This window comes from Panthera onca, chromosome D1 (assembly GCF_046562875.1).
Source record: "Panthera onca isolate mPanOnc1 chromosome D1, mPanOnc1 haplotype 2, whole genome shotgun sequence".
NCBI lineage: Eukaryota > Metazoa > Chordata > Mammalia > Carnivora > Felidae > Panthera > Panthera onca.
The window spans coordinates 50,590,319-50,605,507 of record NC_138348.1 but is presented as its reverse complement, the minus strand read 5'-3'; the positions used below and the strand labels follow the sequence as shown (position 1 = coordinate 50,605,507).

The window sequence follows — 15,189 nt, the reverse complement described above, 5'->3', positions numbered from 1 at the left end:
CAGGAAAGAAAATGGAAAGCTCTCAAAGGGCGGGAAAGCATTTTCACAAAGAGTGATAGAGGTGTGGCTTTGAGGTGGGGATGGAGTATTGCAAAACCCCAGAGAACAAAGAAGATTTGAATGTGGAAGGGAACGTGTCTGGAAAACGTCAGGTTGATGTTTCAGGAAGGCATTGCCTGGTGGCAGTCCCCGGGATCGGAGGTCAGAGCATGGCCGCATTTGGTGCCTGAGCTACCTGACCGCCTGTCCCGGCTGCTCTTCCAGGGCTGCCCTACACCCCTCTCTGTGCAGTGGTTCTGCTCCCTCGTCAGCGTCTCTGGGTCAAGGAGTCTGGTGTCGGTTCCCAACTCCACCTGGTTAGGCTGTCTTGCTCTTCAAACATCAGCCCATGGACTGGATTTTAGACTTTTGAAAAAGTCTTAAGATCAATTATCTTTTGTGTTGTGGGTGAGGTATCAGGCCTGTGGTTCGCGTGTGCCACAGAGGTGGATGTCTTGGCTTGGTATATTTTGGAGTGTGGTAGGTCTTATTTGTCACCTCTCAGGTTTAAAGATCTTCCCTTGAACTTACCCAAGTTATTTTTATGCTCATAACGTTCACTGTGTTCCCTCCATCTTTCAAGGATAAAATGAAGGGAGTGTGGAAGACTCCTCTTTGGCACCTCCTGAGTTCAACTCACGGGACTTATTTGAGCCTCGGCTCCCACCTGTGTGTTTGCTGGGCTTGGTGGTACCTGAGCTGGAGACGTTTGGGTTCCCAGCTCTGAAGCCCGAGTTGAACCCTCTGTGGCACATGCCAGTCCTTTCCTGAAATCTGCTTGATGCTCTTTGAAAAGGCACTTCCTTCTTGCCCCACGGTGCTGAGGTAATGCCGTCTGTAGCTTACAGGATGTTATGCATGTGTCCTCTGAACTGAGGACAGGCAGGGACTTGCTTGTCTGATGCTGATATCCTGGACCGCAGGGCTCTTGGCTTCTGGTGGTAGGAACTAGGAGGACTCCCAGCCCTGAGGAGGAGGAGGGACGCAAACAATTGCCTCTTTTTGCCAGCCCTTGGAGACTATTCATGCTCTGAGCCAAGCCTGGCCTCCTGCTCTGAGGCCTGCGGAGCTCTGAGTGAGGCCCCTTCCCAATCAGTGTGAGGCCTGGCCTTCTGACAACTGCCTGTTGACGCCACCGCCCTTGGGTACACCATCCCTGGGAGCACTACGCCTACGCATGGAGTGGCCTTGTCTAAAGGAGGCACTTGCTCCCCGCCTTTAGCTGACTGCCCACGTAGGCCCGGTGCTGTAAGATAGTCTCATTCTTCACAGCAGGTGGGAAATCCAGATTTAAAGATAAGTCTATTTTTAAAGCATTGGCAACTAATTTAAAGGGAAAAAAATAAATACTGTGTGAACCACACCATGCATACCTGCAGGCCAAGCCTGGTCCGCAGACCTGTAGTCTACAACCCCTGCTCTAGCCTCTAACCCCCTCCACTGGCTGGAATAGCTCCTGGAGGACTTAAGGAAACCCAAACCCAACCAGTATAGCCCATGCCCTGTGCTTACATAGGCTCCAGCAACCCCACTGAGCCATCTCTCTCCACAGCTGCTTTGTCCGCCTCCCTCCAGCAGGAGCCCAAGAAGGGAGGGAATTAGCACCCCTCAGCCTGTCCCTGCTGAGTGCTGATCTCTCAGGTCCCATCTGTTTTCTTCTTTGCACTAACCCATCTGAAGAGCGTGAATGAAGGCCTTGGGGTTAGAGAGGCAAGCCAGAACCAAATACTATTAGCACCAGCCGGTCTACGTGAGCAGTACATAGGTGATGGATGCATTTGAGGGTAAAATATATTTGCAGCCCCCTGCAAAATTCAGGGTGGCAAAGAGGAACCTCTGAGCCTCTTTGGGGACTGCCTCTGGAAGCACCTACTCAGGGATGGTCTCAGACTCCCTGAACAGGTGTGGATTTTCCAGGAAATCCATAAATGGGTCTCCAAGAGGCCGCAGCCTAGGTTTGTTTTCATAGGTCTGGGACAGTCTGGCCTGGGTACAGAGCTCACAGGGCTGACCTCTGCCTTCTGTATCCTAAGCAGGTCAAGGCATTGCCTACCAGCATCTCTGAGAGCTGCACCCCTGGGCTGTCTAGAATTAGCATCCTGAGAATATAGGCATGGACCAGCCATATCCTTGTTGTAACTAGCTCAGACCGTGCTGGTGACGAAATCTACACCACAGAGCGGGTTCTCCATGGCCCCGCTGATGCATTGAGGTCCCTGGTGACTTTTTCTAAAGTGGCCTCTGGAGTCTATTAGGGCCCTGCACAGCAAACTTCTCTGCCTCTGATTGTTGACCCTTCTCCAAGGATGATGACTTTGAGGAAGAAGCTGATGCTACTTAGTGGATAATAGACTTTATACAGAGCTGACAGCCAAATGGAGCACTTTCCAGAGACTAGTTGTTTACAGATGTAACCAATGTCGAGAGCAGCAACAATGTTCAGTGTCAAAAAGAGGACAGGCTAGGAGAGCCAAATGGGGAGGAAGTAAAGGATGCAAACTTCCTTGTGAGGAACCCAAACTTTGGGGAAATCCTGAAGGACAACAGCTTCGATTTCAGACCTCCCACCTGACCTAGAGCCCCAGGTGTTAGGCATCCTCATTGTTTTGGCTGTCTTTCAGGTGAGGTGTGGAAAGACAAATTTCTGGGATTTGGAGTCAGTCTACGTGCCTTTCTGTTGATCCAGGAAAGTTGTCAAACCTGTGTTCTTATATAGTGAGAACAGGGATGATCATATGGGCTCCATATTGCCCACTTCTTAGAGCTGTTATTTCAGTTTTGCTAAAACCGAACTCTCTCACAAGTCATCAGTTTTAAGATCTTGAGCACACACGGGGTGCCTGGGTGGTTCAGTTGGTTAAGCGTCCAACTTCGGCTCAGGTCATGATCTCACGGTTCGTGGGTTCAAGCCCTGCATCAGGCTCTGTGCTGACAGCTCAGAGCCTGGAGCCTTTTCAGATTCTGTGTCTCCCTCTCTCTCTGCCCCTCCCCCACTCACGCTCTCCCTCTGTCTCAAAAATAAATAAACATTAAAAAAAGATCTTGAGCATGCGGATTAAGGGCCTAAGATACCCAGTTCCTGCCCTTGAGTTGAGTGAAGGACAATGTGTCCGGGTTTATGAACTCAAAAGTGTCGTCAGCACCTGGCAGATAAATTTTCCAAGACTACCTTTAAAGGGGTATCTCTGTCTCAAAAAGAATAGTAAACAGAGCTATGTACCCCTGATTCTGTGGAAGCACGACTCTGTCTCAGAGGTGAGACACCTGATTTGTGACTGAAGAAAACCAGGATTTGCCAGTTCTTCCCCAAACCTGCCCCCTGGGAGATGTAGGAGCCAGAAATAACTGCTTTCTTCAAGCTGATCTTATTCGACGTTGAATCTCCATACCACCATGCAAAGTAGGTGTTCTTTGTTCACGGATAAGGGGGCTGAGGTTCCAGAGAGATGGTTTCCGTAGTGGGGGCTGAGTCTGGACTCGAACCCAGGTTGACAACAAGCCCCTCACTGCAGTGTTACTCATGAAAGCGGCTTTCTGGCACAGCCTAGGCCTCTTACTTCAGAGAGCAAAGGGATGCATTTTTTCCTTTCATGTCTTTCCATGGCCCCTTCCTTCACTCTGGTTTCAGATTGCCAGTCTGGCTCCAGTCCTCTGTCATTGGTCAGTAACTCCCTGGGTCATGTTCCACACTTAAAGATGGAAGTAATTGCTTCAAGATGTGGCCCTTTAAGGAGAGAATAAATTGAAAGGCCACTTCTTTTTATCAGCTCCAGTCTCAGACTGAGCTTTGGAAAAAGGAAATGATGGTTTTCTCTGAGATGTAAGTTTTTTTTCCATCTCCAGGAAAGGAGATGTCTTTGCCCTTCTGGAAGAGGTTACTGGTAGTGGTGAAGTGAGAGGGGTGAGTGATGATTTTGTTCATTGGTTTTTGTTTTTTGTTTTTTTCCCCTAAAGTTTCATTACCTAGTTTCATGGTTTGTAGTAACAAAAATCACCTGCCTCATGTACCATCCACTCCTCTCCCCTTGCCCTCTGTCCCTAGGCAACCCAGAAACAATTGGGAAAGCAGAAGTTAATGCAGCTTATGAAACCCGTCCCCCTTCTCTCCAGCCCCCTGTCTCCCCACACCTCACCTCCCCCCACATTATGGTAGCTGCATGATTCAGAGAGACTCCCAGCTAGATCTACCCTGTAGGTTGGAGCAGGGAACAAGCCTCGCCTTCATGCTCCAGACAAATGGGCTGGATCCAGTCTTTAGGCTGAGAGCTAGGGATCCAACAACCTTTCTCTTAAGGGGTAGACCGGAGTAAAAGAAGCTAGCAAAAGAGACAGAAGAAAAAAAAAAAAAAAAAAAGACAGATCAGGAAATTGGAAGGAAGGATGGGATGGCAAGTGTTATCATACACTGATCAGTGGGTGAAGAGTTAAATGTTTGAAAGCTGAGAAGTACAGGTTGCATCTGAAAGTTGGGACATTGGTCCCCAGAACCAGAACTGTTTGTGTGCCCTACCTGGTGAAGGCAGAATCTGGGTTGCAGGCATCCAGACAGGGAGGTGAGGAAGAAGAGGCAGCAAGGGTTAGATTATTCTTTCTAGAACTTGACTGGGAAGGGGTGAGGGAGGGGATGAGGAGAGAGTGCATTCATAGAAACAGTGCACACAGAACATGCATTTGCCTAGCGAGAGCACAAGAGAGTTGATGATGGTTGCTTAAGGGGAAGGCAAGGTCAAGAGGGAAAGTTCTTTCGAATGTCAGAAATTTGATCATGTTTATAGCCTGAGGAATGGGAGCTGATGGTGAAAGAGATTAAATGCCTGTCAGAGTAGATGATTAATGGTCCTACCCTTGTGAAGCACAGACTGGGTGGGAACTTCCTCACAGTCAGGACAGAGGTGAGGGGGAGCCCAGGACCATGTGAGTAGTCGTCCTTCGTCCTTCAGACTTACCGGCTGGAGGGAGAAGCCGGACCAGAACTCAGAGATCACAGCCAAACACTAACGATTGACCCGGGGAGGTAACTTGAAAGCCTGAACATCAAGCTGTGTGGGTATGACATGAAGTCTAGAGACTGAGAGATAGTCAGCAATGGGAAGGAGGGTCAGATGGGGTAATTACAGAGCACACTCTGGAATCTTTGTGTCCTTGAACATATGCTTTCTATGTGCAACCTGGAAACTTACTAGGCTTGAGAGTGGTTCTTAAAGGTGAAAGAACCCAACATGAGACATGGACTTGCTTGCTCTAAGACATGGATTTAAGAGACACGAATGAGAGATGATTCCAGGAGATTTTGAAAAAAGGGATGTCAGCTCAACAAATGAACAGATTATTTTAAAATACCTTTCCGGGGGTGGCTGGGTGGCTCAGTCAGTTAAGCGTCTGACTTCGGCTCAGGTCATGATCTCATGGTTCACAGGTTTGAGCCCTGCATTGGGCTCTCCACTGTCAGCACAAAGTCTGCTTTGGATCCTGTCTCTCTCTCTCTCTCTCTCTGCTTCTCCTCTGCTTGCATGTACATTCTCTCTCTCTCTCTTCCTCTCCCTCCCTCCCTCCCTCCCTCTCAAAAATAAATATTTAAAATACCTTTTCAGTATACAGGAGAGGTTATTTGAGGAGAAGAGGAAGAAAGGGTAAGGTTTATGGCTGGAGGAGAATGGGAAAGATTTGGAACAATCTCTGAAAGGAACCAACCAGAGATGAACGCAAGGGTGCCAGGTGGTATTGGAAGATCAGCTCTAATTAGATAGCGTAAATTTGTATGGAAACCAATTGGCATCATCAAGTGTCTTTTACCAGCAATTTTCAGGCCACAGGGAGTAGAAACATAGACAAAAGACTTTGAGGTTTGGCATGGACTGGGCTCTGGTAAAGCAAATGCACTTTAGGTCTAAGGGTAGGGATGAACTGGAATGAGGAATTTTCTGGTGCAGATATGATACACTTGAAATGACCTCAGGTATAGAATGGATAAGGAGGCAAATACTACTTAAAGGAAGTTTATTAACTAGGAAAACAGGTAAGTATTGGCCACAGTAGAAGAAATGAAAGATTGTTTGAGTCTGTAAATGGGAAACTTGAAAGGTTAGAGGACTGTGGCCAAAGGAGACTGTATCAGAGCTGAAGATTTTAGAAGCAGAGCAAATGCATTCTGGATAAAGATGATGGCTAAGGTGATGGCCATCCTGCTGAGAAACTGAGGCAAGGTGGAAGCAAACCTGTTGGTGTTGTGCTCAAGAAAGGTGAAACCAGAGTGGATATTGGAAGACTAACAAGGAGGGAACAAGGATGTTGAAGTTACTGAGGAGAAGGAATGTGCCCAAACTAGGTAGAGAAACCATTGATCAAAAGAAAAAAGCCCTGAGGAAAATGAGAGACTGTCTTGGGTTCTGGATAAGTTGTCTTGGGTTCTGGAATGTGCTGTAACTGAATGGCACCACTTTAGAAGAGGAGGGCAGATGTAGATGATCAATAAGGACAGTAGTGGTCTGGACGCATGTCCGGTAAAGTTGGATTGTCGAAACAGGATGGACTCCACTTGAGATGACTGGGAAGGGTATGTGATAGGCTGCAAAAGTCGGGATTCAGTTTATGCTGGAAGGAGAAGGAACAGTTGAAAATGTAGGGTAAATCTTCTTTAGACACATATGATAGAGAATATAACACGTAATAGTGGCTGGGGACCATGTGTCCCTGGAGATGGAAAGTGGAGCTGGACTGGATGAGCTTGTTGAAGGCTGATTTTGAATTCAGGGAGTAGGACAGTACTTACCAATGACAAGAATGAGGGGTAAGGACAATGAAAGGTAGAGGCATATGCTAATAGATATAATAGCTGGAATATAATCACTAATAACTGGAACTCCCACTTAGGATGTTAGTGTAACCAATTGGAACCCTGCCGTGACCAAATGGAACGGCTATTGGAACTTTAGTACAACCAATTAGAATATTATCCTTGTCAGTGGGAACATTGGTGTGACCAATTACAACCAGGCAACCTAAAATAGCTAGAGGGATTTTGGCAATAACAGAAGTGGAATAGATTCCTACTGTTCAGGAGAGATACATTCTGAGGCTTTTTTTGATCCCACCAAGGCGGCAGTATCGTGAATGTTGCTTAGCGGGCAAACTGCATGTAAGATATTCAAGCACTCAGTGGGCTGTGTTTTTAATAATCATATCCCTAGGCCTTGACTTCTGGTAGATACTTAAAAACATGTTGAGTAAATGATTGAAGTCTGGAATGGAATGGAACAACATTTTCTCAATTGTCCGTACTCTAAAGCAATTGTTGCTATCTGATTTATAGAATTACTTCTCTACCCCTTTGCATTGGTGGCTTGGAGAGCTCACGTACACAGTATAGTCCATCTCTAGCAACCCACAGAACTTTAGGGTAGGAGTTTTATACCAGCGGTGGCTCTGGCCTCAACTTCTTTTCCTGCCTGCTTTAACTTTTATGATTTTACATTTTAACTTAAATTGTCCATTATTCAAACCGCCTCAAGTCATTTGTGGAACAAAACAGGTAGATGAAAGGATGGAGAGAGAAACGTAGAATGAGGTGGTGGAACAGAGGGGAAGGTGAGGAAGGAAGAGAGAGGAGGTGGGAGTGAGTAGGTGGTATCAGAGAGGATTAGATCTTCAGAGAGCCTTCGTGCCAGGCCCTGGTAGAGAGTGTGTGCTCAACAAAATCTTAACAGTTTGAGTGGCTATTTCCTCACTCCGTGACTCCGTGAATATTTGTTGATTGGCTTTTTTTTCAGCAGGTATTTTTTTTCTTTTATTTTCCTTAAAATCCTTGGACTTCTTCCTCTGTTTGGGAAACCATGTGATACGTTAGACAGAAAAGAGTTTTGGAATCAAACAGACTTTGGTTTGCAAACTAACGCACTCTGCTGTTGTTGACTGGCATGTGTCTTTGGTCAAGACAAGGCCAGTCTCTGGGCCAGGTTAGTATTTACTGTCTATTACTCAGGTCAGGATAGTATTTACTGTCAAATCACTAGGAGGGTTTATTGAAAGCATGTATGTAAAGTACCCTGTGGGGTCTGGCACAGAGGAGGCACTCATTGAATCTGTGTGTCTTCTCTCCTTCCCCACCTCCACCATTATACACATTGATCTGGCTGACTACTCATGACCAAGTACGCTGCGGTTCTCGCATGGCAGGGTCGCTGCCTCTGTGCTCTAAGCTAGTTCAAGTCTAGCTGAAACAGGAAGAACTGTCCTCCTTTGCCCAGTGCTCAGTGAGTTCAGTTTGCTGAACTTCTAGGTACCCGTCCCTTCAGATTAGCAGATGAAGAGTTTGTAGCCTGGCTTTCTGACACATTGAGGGGCTTGGCCTAGGGAATCATGTTTTCCTAGTTAAGATCTGTGTCCTGTGTGGTTTGGTTTGTAGTCTGAGGATGGTTCAGAATATGTGAAATCATAGCTATTGGTCAGAATGCTGATCACCATTCTTGTATGAGGGTTAGGTTGCCCAACTTAATATAGAAAGTTCATACTGAGATGGAATAGTGTATCTTTTCTGTCTGCTGATTTAGTTGGTCACTCTCCTGATGGCCATACTGTAGTCTCATTGCTGGAAACCGTGTCTCCCGTGTGCCAAGACTCTGGAGCTTATGGACCATGGCCTTTGGCCAATGGGGAAGTGTTGCCCCTGGACCAGAAATGTTCCTGGTTTTTGAGGTCCTTCAAAATCCCTAGTGGTTCCCAGCAGGTATTTTGTCAATCACCTTTGTTTTTTGTCTTATTTATGCTTATTAATTATATATATTAATGGCAGGTTGCCGTCTACTACTGTTCTTATTATGGCAGGGCAGGACTGATAACTTCCTGAGTCTGGTCTTACAATAAGGGAAGAACAATTTTCTTACCTACATACCGTAGTGGCTAGAAAAGATCCATTATCACATAGGCTAGGAAAAGTCTGTATCACATAAACAGGATTCTGTCATTTAATAAATACTCATTGAATATCTGCTTTATGCTCTAGCTCCCTCCTAGGCTCCTTGCAGTGAGACCTTAAAAAGAAATTTGTTGAAAATGTGGGCTGAACATTGAGCCCAGGAGGTGATTTGGAATCCTTGGTTTTAAAAAAGATATTGTTAACGTAAGCCTGGGTTTGTTTGTGTTTTTTTGTTTGTTTTGGTTGAAAGGACCCGCTGCTTTGCACTGGAAATAGAGGTGGAGAAGTTTCGTTCTTTGAGCAAAACTGTCCCTTTTTCTGTACTTGGAAATAATGGCTTCTAATGGCAAACTTGTTTTTTGAGAGCTATAGTTCACATTGTTTCTCAGAGCACAGTGGGTGGTGCCAGGGGCTGTGCTCTCCCTGAGTGACCCAGTATCAGCTGAGACCTGTCCCTAATAGCCCTGTAGCTCATATGCAGCAGTCTCAGCTCTGTTGTCCAACAGAGTTTGCCTTGTATGCTCTGGATGGAGCTACAGCTGTCCTTGTTGCCATGGAAGCTCTGATTTTGACATCTGGTTTTGCTTGCAGGAGCTGCTAAGTCGCACATCTCTTGAGACCCAGAAGCTTGATCTGATGACTGAAGTTTCTGAGCTGAAACTCAAGCTGGTTGGCATGGAGAAGGAGCAGAGAGAGCAGGAGGAGAAGCAGAGAAAAGCAGAGGTGAGTGTGATAGACCAAATTCTGGGGGATCCATACAGTTCTAAACTCAGAGCAGAGGAAACTATCCTAATGTGGATTCAGGCCATCTGGTCAACCCCAAGCCTGGCAGCCACTGGGCGCCAGAAGCATCTATGCACTAGAGACACAATGATCTGTTAATACCAAGTTATCAGGTTTTGCTGTGGCTGCAGATTTCAGCAATGCCCAAACCACCCAGTTTTGGCTCTAAGGCTTTATCCTCCCTCAAGCTGCTGACAAGGATAGAAAGGGAAGCATTAGAGGGGGAAGGATCAGGCAAGATGTGAAGGGACCCAAGATGTCCTCTGTGAGAGCCAAGGTAATGAGGATATATCTGGGATGAAGTCAGCTGCCCAATAGGCCACCATCACTATATCCAAGGAGTCTGGAGACATTCTTTGATGTGCTTTTCATTGACCTAGATGGAACCCTTAGATTATGTTTCTTTTCTCCTGATAGGTCATAGGAGGAGGCCCATGTACAGGCCTTCTGTTAATGTTTTCCTGCATTGTTCCTGTTTTTGTTTTACACTCTATAATGCCATTGGCCAGAACATGCCAGACTCCTTTTTAGGATAAATGTTTTGTGTAAATTTTAGGCTCAGAGTTGCTTTTGTTGAGAAAGAACATCCTGTTTTAACCTTAGATAACCACCTTCCATATGTCTCTACCTACAAGTGCCCATATTTGCACCTGGCATGTAAGATGTAGAAGGAAGATAGGCTTTAGGTTTAGAAGCACATTGGTTCAATCACTAACCTAACTGCTTAATAGGTCTTTGAATTTCATTCAATAAGTTAGCTGCTTAATTTCTCGAGACTTTATTTATCTGTAAAGTAGGTAACTGTGTGAAGTCCAAATAAAAATCACAAAAGTCCCTATCATAGTGCCTGGCATCCTGTAGGTACTTGGTTCATATATGCTCCCTCGCAACATTTAGCTCTCTCCAAAATCTAAAAGTGGATATCATTCCTTTCTATTAAGCACCCCCATTATTGTGCACTGAAACCTGCCCTATTGCTGTGTTTACACAGTGGTAAATGCTGGTGATTGAGACACTTAAAACGGGTGGGCAATTCTGTGCATTGCTTTTGAGAAGCTGCTCATTGTAAGTAGAGGTGCCAAAAGATCTCTCCATGAACCTGAAGACCCTGTCTTGTAGTGATTAAGAGGGCGGGGCCTTGAATCAGATCTTCCAGCTGTAATGCAAGCTGAGCTGCTCATTAGCTTTGTCATTGTAGGCATAACACAACCTGTTTCTCCCTCTGTAAAGTGGAGATAGTAACACTTCCTATTTCCTGAGTGGTTTGGAGGAGGGAATGAGATAATTCATGTATAGTCCTTAGCATAGTGCTGGACACATAGTAACTGCTACCTTTTATCGATTACTTTCTGATTGTGTCACAAAGCATCCTGCAAATGGACATGTAGGTTAAGATACATTTATAAACTGCAAAGGTCCCGCAGAATGAAAGCTTATCTTTGTGAGGAGTTAGTTAAATAGAGTGCTTTAAAAAAAAAAAAATACAAAAAAACTTTTTTAGTGTTTATTTTTGAGAGATAGCGTGAGCAGGGGAGGGGCAGAGAGAGAGGGAGACACGGAATCCTAAGCAGCTTCCAGGCTCCGAGCTGTCAGCACAGAGCCCGATGCGGGGCTCGAACTCACAAACCACAGGACCATAACCTGAGCCGAAATCGGATGCTTAGCCAACTGAGCCACCCAGGCACCTCAAATACACTTTGCTTTTTAAATGTTCAGAAAGAAGCAACTGAATTTTCTCCAGGTTTGGAGTTGTGTTTTTACCAACGTCTCGAGGTGTGTGATGACATGGGAACATAGGTTAGGGCTCTGGGGGCAGAATTCAGTAAACTCGGAGACGCCTTGAAGTGATAGAGGCAAGTCAAAACCACTTAAATTAAAAAAAAAAAAAAAAAAAAAGTATAGGTGGGAGAGTATTAGGTCACACAGCTTGAAGAGTCCAGAGTTTAAAGTCCAATATCACTAGATCCATGTGACCTCACAATGTCATTAAAAATCAGCCTTGGCGTATGTCTTCGTTCTGACTTAGCCTTATTGTCAAGAAGGGTCTCTGCACTACATCCTATCGGCCTGGAGACCTGGCAGAGAGAGCACCTTTTTCTCAAAGTTTCCAGCAAAAGCCTTGGGCTTGCATCTCCCTGGGCCATTTTGGATCACATGCCTGGTTCCGAACCAGCCAGCCACTAGGGAGCACATAGGTATGTGTGCGTGAATCTGTCTGGGAAAGAACGCGGAGTTAGTACCAACCTGAGCCAGCTCCGTTCCTTTCCAGGGAAGACAGGATGGAAAGGAGAGCTCCCAATTCTGGGCCAAGTACACCGAAAGCAGTCATTTTCCTGTTTGCTTTATTTTTCCTTTTCTGAGGGATTATGTTTCAATCTGAATTTTTTGTTTTTGTTTTCCATCAGGCTGTTCATGCATGAGGCAACATAGACCCTGAGCTGCTGGCTTCATTCCTACCAGATAATGGCCCTTCCCAGTTGCTAGTACAAACATTAAGTTTTTTTAAGGCTGTTCAAACCTGTGACACTCCATGCACAGCCACATGACCTGAAGTGCATTTCTCCTTCTTGTAATTGAACATAATCTTCGCTGGTATGCTTAGAGCCTCTGCCACTATTTGCAAATATGTGCAGCACCAGGGGCTTGAAACCATGGCGAGTACTGCTGTGGGGACTCCATTGTCATGTGCGTGGACGTGTGTGAGTGCAGCACTGAGCTAAGGTCACCAGGGGTTGTACTTCCGTGAACAAGGGGAATGCTGCTTCCCAGCCTGCATTGCTGCTGGGTTTTTTCCAGTGAATATACTTAGCCCAAGGCCTATTGCTTGTGGTTTGGAAAGGCAGGATCTTTCTCTGTTTTGTTTGTTTTCTGGGATAGCTGAATCTGAAATTTCCTCTATGTAGCTCAGGCTTTATCCTCAAATTCCATTTTATGTTTCAGTGAAAATTTAAAAAAAAAGAAAAAGAAAAAGGATACTGTTAACAAGAGCATTGCAGGCTGTTCTTTCTGTCGGACTCTGATCCCCCCAAAGCCTGTATCCTGCTGCCTGTAGAAAGTTATGGACGTGATTATACATGGTTGTCTATAAACCTAAGGACGTCAAGATGCAGGTTTCTTGTCAAATGGAGACCATCCTGACAGCCAGCCTCACTCAGGAGTCTGTCAGTGAGATGTGGGTGAATACTGGGTTTCCTGTTTACCTTTCCTCCTGAGCCTCTCGCAGTGGCTCCGGGTCATTCCAGGAGACCCAAGCTTAATCAGTTAGGTTTACTCCTGAGAAGCAGGACTGCAGAGGAGTGGCTGGCGTGGAAAGTAAATACGAGAATGAGGAGGATGGAATGTAAAAGATCCAGAGGCAGAGGAAAATGTCTGGGTGGCATATTATATCACAGGCACGTCCCTCAGAGGCGTCTTCCATGGAGAGGAGTCTGGTTTCCCCGAGCCCTGGGGATGGAGGGGGCCCCACAGCTGGATCTCTTTATGGGATTAAAGAGCTCTGCATGTAATAACTACAGCATCCTGTAAAGAAGGGAGCAGGGATCCAGCATGTCCTGGAAAGTGGTGTCCGTGCAGTTGATCAGGGTTATACACAGATATGAAGAAGAGAACCAGAAAGAGTCTTCAGGATTTCTGGCAGAAAACGGAGTGTCTTACAGCACGGGTGGTGCTGACTTCCTTCTTCCTTCCTGTGGTTATAGCACCTTGGAAGGGAAGGATTCTGATTTCTGAACTGGGGTAACCAGAATGATGGATATGGAGCACGGAGTGGAGACTGGGAAGATTGTGTTTGTTCAGAGAAGTCGACCGGGAGATTCTTACTGTTCTGTTGATTTTGTTTTACTTACTGATTTTTATTAGCCTAGGAAATCTCCAGCAGTTCAAAAATTAAGAGTTCATAAAAGTATATGCAGCAAAAAGTCTCCTTCCATGCTCGCCCCTCAGGCCCACAGTCAGGAACCACCGTGACCAGTTTGTGTCCTCCCAGAGTTATCCGTGGACAAGCAAACTTATGTGGACAGATATATATGCACATATGCACACACATTCTTTCCCTCATTTTTGTGCAAATGCACACTATTCTAGACCTTCTAATGTAGCATGCTGGGAGTTTATTCACACCAAGTGCATTAAAAAAACTTATGATAGAAATACCTATTATTTCATTATCTGACCGTACCTTAATTTAGCCTGTCCTCTTTTGATGGACATGTAAGTGGTTTCCAAGTGTTTGCTACTTCCAATAATGCTGCTGTGAATGTTCTTGCACACATGGGGATACTGAAGTGGAATCAATGGGCCGAATGGTACATGCAGTTGAAATTCTGACTGATATTTCCACTTTGTCTCGTGGAACGTAGAGGTTATGTTCCCATCAGTGATGTGTAAGAGTGCCGGGCCAGTACTAAGCAGAGCATAAAGGAGGGAGAGAAAGAACTAAGTAATATCGTGAACAAGTTTAACAGGTAGGAGGGAGTGGGAAAGACATGGTTATGGGAGGTGCCCCGTGGTTCACATAGAAAAGAACCGTAAAGAAGAACTTTGATGGTTAGTGAATCAGGAGTCATAAAGCCAGCTAAGATTTCAACACAGAGTGGCATTTAGAGCCTCATTAATGTCACCTGGACTTTGTGATAGGGGACCCAAGAATGAGACACAGCTACAAAACCTACAGACCTACAGACATAGGTCTGCCCTATGGAGGAGAAACAGATCTGTTAAGAGGGGAGGTGAGCCAGCCCTGGAGAGAACGAAGTATAAAAGAAAGTTGAAATGCTGAGCCTGAGGATGAACATACTGGAAAATAACACGTGGGTTGGGAGAATAAGAGGGGAATGTCCCTGAAACATTGGGATGCACCACATAGTCACCCCAAGCAGAGGAAGAAAATAGATGCACTCCTGTTCAGATCCCCAGAAAGATGGAAGCAGACAAGGGGCTTAAATGGAAGGGCGCAGCAGTTTGGATGGTTCCTAAAAATCTCCTCCAGCTTAAAACCTAAGTATTTGAGAGGTTGGCTCTTGGTGCCCCACCCCCCTATTTGTTTCTACCCAGAGGACAGAGAAAGAAACTGGGAAACTGCTGCTCTGGCTGTAATGTTGAGACTAGTTTAGGAGGGAAAAGTGACAGGTACCTTGAGAGAGAGCGGCCATTCTGTGAGTCCATGACAGGGAGGGAGGGAAAGCCAGGCATGGCCAAGACTTTCATAAATCATACCTTGGAAAGTTCAGAAATAACATAGAAGGTGACTCAAGAATATTGAACTAAAAAATAATGTAACTCTGTGCAATGTCACAAATACTCCTGATAAAAAGGAGAAACTTGGAAGTACCCTGAGAGAAACTTGTTTTCAAAGGGGCTCGTATAAAAGAAAAGACAGGGGTGCCTGGGTGGCTCAGTCGGTTAAGCGTCCAACTTTAGCTCAGGTCATGATCTCACGGTTCGTGAGTTCAAGCCCT

The 15,189-nt window shown here is 45.6% G+C and overlaps 1 protein-coding gene across 12 annotated transcripts in view; it reads left to right on the top strand.

Annotated features, from left to right (window-relative positions):
- PPFIBP2 (PPFIB scaffold protein 2) overlaps positions 1-15,189 on the top strand; it is a 146,673-nt gene that overhangs the window by 85,341 nt on the left and 46,143 nt on the right. For all 12 annotated transcript variants that reach the window (XM_081790317.1, XM_060605894.3, XM_081790318.1 and 9 more), the window contains one exon: positions 9,542-9,673. In XM_081790317.1, the coding sequence (XP_081646443.1) occupies positions 9,542-9,673 (132 nt within the window). The remainder of the gene's footprint in view (positions 1-9,541; positions 9,674-15,189) is intronic.